The following is an 8,722-nucleotide window of genomic DNA, read 5'->3' on the forward strand; positions in this document are numbered from 1 at the left end:
ACTGTAAATGCTAACAAATTCAGTTGACTCAGGTCTCTGGCCACGAGCTTGTCAAGTGAAAACATGTATGTAAAAGACAACGTCTTGGGCTTGAGTATACCTGCACATAGTAAGATCACTATGACTGAAATTTCAAAATAATTTGCTGTTTGCTAGCCCATAGGCAGTTTCATATGCCCAGGGCTTAAGAAAATGTTGAAAATTTAATGGAGGGAATGATATAATTAAATGAAATGCATAACTAAATTTCTCTGCCATGGCGAGTATAGCAGCATGCAGTCCATTCTGTCTTGAGGCCTGTGGCTGTGGGGAGCTCACTTCTAAACTGTATTCTTCTTCTCAAGGGGAGTGGTGTTGGTGACAGAAAAACTGCTGTTAGTTTCTGATTTTGCCACATGTTAGCCCTGGGGTTGGTGGTCTGGGTGGCCTCCTAGAACTATCACACAGCTATGGTGATACTACCATCAGAACACTTTCACCTATAATTATTTCAGTGCCTAGGAAAAGTTATTTTTTTATTAGCAGGCATTCTCTGAGGCTTGTTTCTAAGGAAATAATTGGGATTTCCAGTCTCATTGCAAGTAGAGAATTTGGTATACTTTTCCATAGCAAGCCTGGTCTGATTAGCATTTTATTTGTATATTTTTGTGGTATAAGCACTATCACAAGCAAGAGGGCTTTGCTCTCTAAGTTGTTCTTCTGTGGCTTCTAGAAAATGGTAGGAGACGCCAGAGCTGCCCTGTCCCTCGGAACCTTGGCATCATGGAAAGTTAGTTAAGTTCTTGTTTCACATAACATGTCAAAGCTTCACAGCAGTCTCATAACTATGAGAGGATGTCACTTCAGGAAACACGTCTACTGCCGTACTTGTAATTGCTCTCTACTACTAAGCCAGCCTTTTCTGTCTACACGTTACACACATGCGCTCAGCCAGCCCTCTTTTTTCTTTCTTTTTTTGTAAAAACACGTATCTTCTTATAAAATTTACATGTATTTAGTTACATGTTACTACAGAGCAAATAATAAAAATAGTAATATAAATGGTCTATAAGATTAAGTTCAGTTCCAAAGGAAACATGCTCTCGAAGGAATGTACATTTTAAAATATATAGAGAAACTAGGGGCTGGGGAGAGGGCTCAGCAGAGAGCACTGCTGCACTTCCAGGTGATCTGGGTTTGATTCCCAGCATCTGCATGGCAGCTTACGCCTGTCTGTAGCTTCAGTTCGGGCTTCTGACGCCTGCACACAGTCGTGCAGGCAAAACACCAATACACAGAAAGTAAAATATATAAAAAAGTTAAAAATCATAAATTTTAATTTGTGTAGTACCTACGGTGCAGATCTCCTCAGTTACATGGAAGCTTAATATATTTGATCGTTGCTTGTTTTTTAATTAGAGTGGTAGAAATAAGTCCAACACTAAAGACAAATCTAAGTCTCTTACTTTAGCATATAAGAAAATTGAGACCTGGAGAAATTTGCATGAGGTTGACAGCTGATTGGCAGCAGGACAAGGGGTGGAGGAGGGAGGAACACATCTCCTGGGATTGGTTTTCTTTTCATTTTACATCTTTATGATGTAACATGTTATGATGAAAATCTTTATGATGAAACATGTAACATGTTTCATGTTACATCTTTATGAGACCAGGAACTTGTGTTTCTTCTTGAGGCTTATATAAAAGAAATCTTTAGAGTTAGTAAGATAGTTCAATGGATAGTAGCTCTTGCAGTCAAGCTTGATTACTCTGGTTCATTTCCCAGGATCCACATGACGGATGAAGAGAACCAATTTCTGTAAGCTGTCCTCTGACCTCCACATTTGAGCTGTGGGACTTGTACATACACATATAAATAAGTGTCCATACACAGATGTTTTAATAAACACATATACCATATGTAAATATTATAAAAAGAACATATTTAAGGAAACCTTTACATAGATAGCATGAGTAAAACAAAAATATGTGAGTTTAGCAATCTAATGGATATGTGAAATATAATATTAAGTTGAGATCATGCTTGTCACAAGTAAACGAGTATAGATAAGATAAGAAATGGTAGTACTTATAGACTATTCAACATGAGAGATAATTCACTTAAGTCATCCAATAAATATGAGTTGAACTCCCAAGGCAAGTAAGATGGCCTTGGGTAGTTCTAGCTGGGAGAGGATGATGATCATGATCATGATGATGATCATGATGATCATGATGGTAATCATGGTTATGATTATATGTGAGTTTTTCTTTGCTATTCTGTTTTTAGCCTTATTTATTTTCTCACTTCCTTCTGCAAGTTTTTCCTTAATTTTGCCTTTCATTTTTAGTGAAGTTTTTAATGGCGTGCTAGTAAGTACATGCAGAAACCAATTAAAAATGGCTCATGTTCTTCAGGATTTAATTCTTAATTCAGTAGATATTTATTAATCTCACTGTGAGTTCGCCACCAATCACAATGCAGAGAGAATACAGTGGTTAATAACATATCTGAATCTTTATTAGGGTTTTTCTTCTGAAGTTAGTAGAAAATAGCATTTTTACCATTAAGCCATGCTAGAATGATAAATATAGATAAGTAAAATGCAGAGGAAATGCCATTTTACATAGGATGGTTAGGGAAGGCTTCTCTGGGCGAGTAGCAGTTGCCTTAATGACAAGAAGCAGTCACAGAGCCGTGGGGAGGCACGTATTCCAGGCAGGGGAAGAAGTGGGGAAATGTTGTGGGGGAATCTCGAGACTCCTGTGTTGAAGGAACAGAGGTCGGGCAGTGGTTGGGGAGATAGTCAAGAGCCAGGTAGATCTGTAGAGCTTTCGGATTCTGCTCGGAGGGAACACAGTAGAAAGGCGTGGGCAAGTAAGTGACTTGCGGGTGACCGCACTTTAGGTCCCTTCAATGGCTTTGTGGAGTAGCTGGAGGGAGGAGCTGGGATAGAAACAGAGAGGCTACTAAGGAGGTTGTGGGGTCACTTAGGGCAAGTCTGGTGGTTCTGCCAGAGGTGGGGTGGGGGTAAAAAGAGCCGTGGCTTTGTGCTATTCCAAAGGAGGCTGGTAGGCTTGATGGCAGCTGGCAAGAACCTCAGTGTTCTGCTGCAGTAATTCCTTTTCTTGCTACCAACAAAGTGGGGGAGCATTCACAAAGAAAGGATTCTTTGAGAATTTACTCAACATCCATTTTTTTTTAAATAGCATTATGTATTTGCCTTTTATCTTCCATCTAGTCCATATTGCTGTACCTTAGCAGATTGTCTCCCCTAAACTTACAAGTATAGTATTCATATTTTACTCATAATTTTTCTTCAGAGAGTTACATTTCATCAGGCTCATTAACTAAACATTAAAAGTAGTGATTTAAAATTCCATCGTTTTAAAAATATACTGGCAGTTCTGTGATTCAGAAAGAAAAATAGTTTTGAAGAAAAAAGTCAGGCTTACGAAAACTCAAAATTCAGACATTTTCCTTTTTTTCAAAGAAGGCATAAATAACTTAATGTTTGTTACAATTTATCTTAAAAACTAAAGTTTGGGGCTAGTGAGAGGCTCAGACAATACAATGCCTACTAAATGAGCATGAAAGCTGAATTTTGATCCCTGGAATCTGTTTAAAAGCCATGTGCCACCTCACATGTCTTAACTCTTTCAGGGGAAAGGATGGAGACACACAGACCTCTAGCTTCTTAGTCAGTCAGCCTATCTGAATTGATGAGTTCCAGATTTGCTTAGAGACCCCATCTCAAAAAATCACAGGGATAGCAATCAAGGAGGTTGCTCAGTGTTGACCTGTAGCCTACTCATGTACATATACAGATATCCACAGAAATACACACACACACACACACACACACACACACATGCAGATATTCACAAAAAAACATACATACACACATGCACAGAAATAATAGGCTATATTAAAGGAAATATTTTAAATCTTAACTATATATAATTGTCACACATCGTTTTATAATTAAATAAATAGGGAGTAAAAGTTGATTTGGCAGAGTGTTTGCTGGTACTCTAAGAACATGTAGATCTAAAAGTCTTACCCATGTCTGTCTCATTCAGGGAAGTACCAGACACAGCTTCAGAATGTGACTCCTTAAACTCTTCCATTGGAAGGAAACAGTCTCCTCCTTCAAGCCTTGAGATATATCAAACATTGTCTTCTCGAAAGGTGTCGAGAGATGAGCTTTCCCTGGAGGATTCTTCCAGGGGGGATTCGCCAGTGACAGCGGATGTCTCCCGGGGCTCCCCTGAGTGTGTGGGTCTGACAGAAACCAAGAGCATGATCTTCAGCCCTGCGAGCAAAGTGTACAATGGCATCTTGGAGAAGTCCTGTAGCATGAACCAGCTTTCTACTGGCATCCCAGTGCCTAAACCCCGACACACATCATGCTCCTCAGCTGGCAATGACAGCAAGCCAGTTCAGGATGCCTCAAATGTTTCTCGAATAAGCAGCATCCCACATGATCTTTGTCATAATGGCGAGAAAAGCAAAAAGCCATCAAAAATCAAAAGCCTTTTCAAGAAGAAGTCTAAGTGACTCAGCTGGCTTGATGGAATTCCATTCAAGTGGCATCTGTAAACTTTTATCTCCCACCCTCCACTCCGTTTTTATTTTAATTTTAGGAATGTAACTCCATTGGGGCTTTCCAGACTTGATGCCATAGTGGAAATGTCCTTAAGGGCCAGCTGTCTACTGTCTGCTTAATTAACTGACTACGCAATCACTTCATCAAGTCAGACATTACCGAAAAGTCATCAAGAGGAGACAGTTTACAGTTATTTCCGCCTATTTATTTCTGCATTGATGTTAGTGATGTATACACAGCATTCTGTTGAAAGCCGCTATGGACTTACAAGCTTTAATGGACTGTAAGCCAGCATGGGCTTGCAAAAATTTCTTGTTTACCGGAATATCTTCTTATCTTTCCACAGAGCTGTTTCCATCATGGACTAAATAACTTAAAAGAAGTAAAACTAATTGCACTACTGTTTTCCAGACTGGAAAAAAAAATCTCTGCAAGTAAAACTGTATAGAGTTTATAAAATGACTGTGGATAGGGGACTGTTTTCAACTTTTAGATCAAAATGGGTTTTTAAGTAGAAACTAGGGTTTCTAATTGACTTGATTTCTGGAAATGAAAACCCACACTTTTATTATGGGACGCTTCTTCAAATGCATTTATTATTATAAAGTTTCAAGTCCTGCTGTAAAGATCATGTTGTTTTGTTTTCCCCAGGGCTTTCACTGTGATTCACTGCACTGCAGGCTGTATGATAAAATATAAATAATGTAAAGAGAGAAGGCTCTTGCTTCCTTATACAAGCGGAAGAGTTAAAACTTGATCGAAGGACTTAAAACATTCACATGCTTAAACTGAGGTTGGGGGTGTGGGGATTCAGGCACTTGTTTACAGACTTTGAATAAATGCAAAGAATTTATGGTTTGTGAAAAAATTTGTACTGTGGAAAAGATAATAAATTGGAGACATTATTGTGTGGGATTGTGCTGATTTTTGTTGATAACACTCCACTAAAAACACTGTTTTCTGGAGAGCTATGTAAGCTGTCTTGTCACTTAATTGCAATACAAGAAATAGTGATGTTTTGGAACTAAATTGTCAACAGATTTCTTGGTTTTATATTGTTTGTCATATTTTTCTGTAGTTTGAAATGTTTAAATGTTCTAATATCAACATTAACAAATATAAACTTACGGTGCATTTAGATTGTGTTGAATCAGTCTGTAAAGTTTGGAATTGGTTAGATGATAGGCTAGTCTGCAGGTAGCAGGAGAGCAGTGCCACACAGAACAGCAAAGCAAATGAACATCTTTAAGTTTCCAGTGAGGATGGTGGGTGGGTGAAAAATGATACATATTAATAAGATTTGGGGGGCACTGGCTAATACACATAATATCTCACTCAGTGCTATCTATGTGCCCGCTGCTAGGTAAGAAAGAAGTTCCTTTGAGATTTGCTTAAAAGGAATGCTTTATGAAGAGGCTGTATTTCATAAACTCCTGTGAATTACGATTATTTTGTTCCACTGGTCCTGTTAAAATTGTCAAGGTCTCACTGAGGCTGATGACTACATGGTTCCAAGTTCAACTCCTAGGAACAGAAGTTGGCTGTCTGAAATGAAGATTCTTTGAAGGTAAGATAACATGAAAGGTGGAATTCACAGACAGCTCTGGAGTTGTATAGAAAAGGGAACCAATTGTGAATAAAGAATTGGAAAGTGTTCAGGAAACTCTCAGATGGAAGGGGGATGCTTTGTCTCTCTCGTGGCTGGTCTGGAGGCATTCTTTTTAGAAATTGCAACAGAGACAATGTTTTGGTTTGATGGATAGAAAAGGTCAAAGCTACTAGAACATGGAGTGTGCTGATGGGCTTGCCTTGCATGGTTGCTCATGGCTAGGGTCAGTAAAGACAAGAGGAGGTTGGCCTGTCAGAGTGTGGGTGGTTTCAGGCAAGGAGTACATTGTGTCTATGTGATTATACATCTCTAAACAGGTCCAAACGAAGGGATGTTTACTGTTGGATGTTGTGATGCTTACTTGCTTTAATAACAGTATTTTGTGATACTTACTTGCCTTAGTAACAGTTTTTGGAAATTCAGCAGACAAGAATTGAGTTTTGGAAAGCCACAGTCATTTCTGTATTACATCACATATGAAACATTGGGCATTTTTATAAATTTTACATATATTTGTCTTACTCAGATCTTTTAAAATTATGGTTCTTTATTGAAAAATGAAAAATATTACTGTTAGAGAAGTACAAAGACAAAAATAACAGTGTGTAAGTCAAATTTTGCTATCAAAACTGCTTTTACTGTTTGGTGTGCTTTCTGCTAGATATTTTTCTAAATAGTTATGCATTTTACATAATTTAAATCATTTTTATATCATGCTTTTTCACTTTTAACTAAAGAATTTCTCCAACATTAAAGACGCTTTGTAAACAACATTATAGTGACTGTCTAATAGTATGCCATTGTATGAATTTACTACAGCCTTTGAAAGCATTCTGTCATTCAACATTATAATATGTTATTATTTAAAACACTAATCTGTTATTTAACATAATATCAAATATGTACTCGTTTAAAACATCTGCCATTTAGCTGCTGCCAAATTTATTACATGAGGAGTAATAGCATTTAATATTTGTTGAGCACTCTTTACCAAGCACTGTTTTAAACGCTGCTATATAATTCTAATTTAATCTTTACACTAACCTGTAAATGTGTGTTTTTAAAAAATTACTATTTTTCCGATGACAGCCCCGAATTTCAGTAGGTTGATGAGGGTGCATGGTGAGTGGTAGAAGGCACTATTCTTTTTATTTTTTCTTTCCTCTCCTCTCCTCTTTCCTCTCCTCCCTCTCCTCCCCTCCTCTCCTCTCCTTTCCTCTGCTTTCCTCCCCTCCTGTCCTCCCCTCTCCTCCCTCTTTACCGTCTGATTGCAGCCCCTCTCCTTCCTCCTCCCAGTCTCACCCTCACACTCCCCATTCCCCTATTCCCTTATTCTCAGAAAAGAGGACCCCCCCCCCCCCCCCGGGGCCCCCCCCCCCCCCCCCCCCCGGCACATTAAGTCTCAGCAGAACTAGGTGCATCCTCTCCCACCAAGGCCAGACAAAGACAGCCCAGCTAGGGGAAAGAGATCCAAACAAGGCAACGGAGTCAGAGACAGCTCCTGCTCTAATTGTTAGGGGACCCTCATGAAGAACAAGCTGCTCATGCGTGTAGGGGGCCTGGGCATGCTCCTTGGTTGGCAGTTCAATCTCTGTAAGTACCCATGGGCCGAGGTTGGTTGGGTCTATAGGTCTTTTTGTGTTGTCCTTGATTCCTCTGGCTCCCCCAACTCTTCACAAGACTCTCCGAGCTAGGCCTATTGTTTAGCTATGGGTCTCAGCATCTGTTTCCATCAGCTGCTGAATGAAGCCAGAAAGCACAGTTTGTAACATCTAAATAATACTGCGTAAATTCTCATCAACACTGATTTCTTTTTTTAATTTATTTATATTTATTTATTACAATTTATTCACTTTGTATCCCCACTGCAGCCCCTTCCCTTGTCTCCTCCCAGTCCCACCCACCTTCTCTCTTTTCCCCCTATGCTCTTTCCCTAGTCCCCTGATTGGGGGTGGCAGGGACACCTCCTCCCCTTCCTTCTGACCCTAGCCTATCAGGTCTCATGAAGGCTGGCTGCATCATCTTCCTCTGTGGCCTGGCAAGGCTGCATCCCCCAGGTGGAGGTGATCAGAGAGCAGCCACTGAGTTCATGTTGGAGATAGCCCCTGTACGCTTTAGTAGAGAACCCACTTGGAAACTGAGCCACCAATGCGCTTCCTTTGAACAGGGGTCTAGGTCCTCTCCATGCATGGTCCTTGATCGGAGAAAATTAACAAGATAGACAAACCCTTAGCCAAACTAACTAAAAGGCAGAGGGACACTGTCCAAATCAATAAAATCAGAAATGAAAAGGGGGACATAACAACAGACACTGAAGAAATCCAAGGAATCATTAGGTCCTACTTAAAAGCCTATATGCAAGAAAATTTGAAAATGTAAATGAAATGGACAATTTTCTTTTATTCATAAATTAATTTTTTATTAATTAAAATTTATTTATTTTGTATCCAGCTGTAGCTTCCCCCCCCCCGATCTCTATCAATCCTACCCTTCTTCCTTCTACCATTCTGCTCCCCAAGTTCAC

At 39.4% G+C, this 8,722-nt stretch overlaps 1 protein-coding gene across 1 annotated transcript in view; it reads left to right on the forward strand.

Annotated features, from left to right (window-relative positions):
- Stim2 (stromal interaction molecule 2) overlaps window positions 1-5,494 on the forward strand; it is a 138,800-nt gene extending 133,306 nt beyond the window's left edge. The window contains exon 14 of the mRNA XM_055623802.1: window positions 4,063-5,494. Coding sequence (XP_055479777.1) covers window positions 4,063-4,540 — 478 coding nt within the window. The 3' untranslated portion in view covers window positions 4,541-5,494. The remainder of the gene's footprint in view (window positions 1-4,062) is intronic.
- The last annotated feature ends 3,228 nt before the right edge of the window (window positions 5,495-8,722 follow it).

Source organism: Psammomys obesus, unplaced genomic scaffold (genome assembly GCF_907164565.1).
Source record: "Psammomys obesus unplaced genomic scaffold, mPsaObe1.curated_primary_1811, whole genome shotgun sequence".
NCBI lineage: Eukaryota > Metazoa > Chordata > Mammalia > Rodentia > Muridae > Psammomys > Psammomys obesus.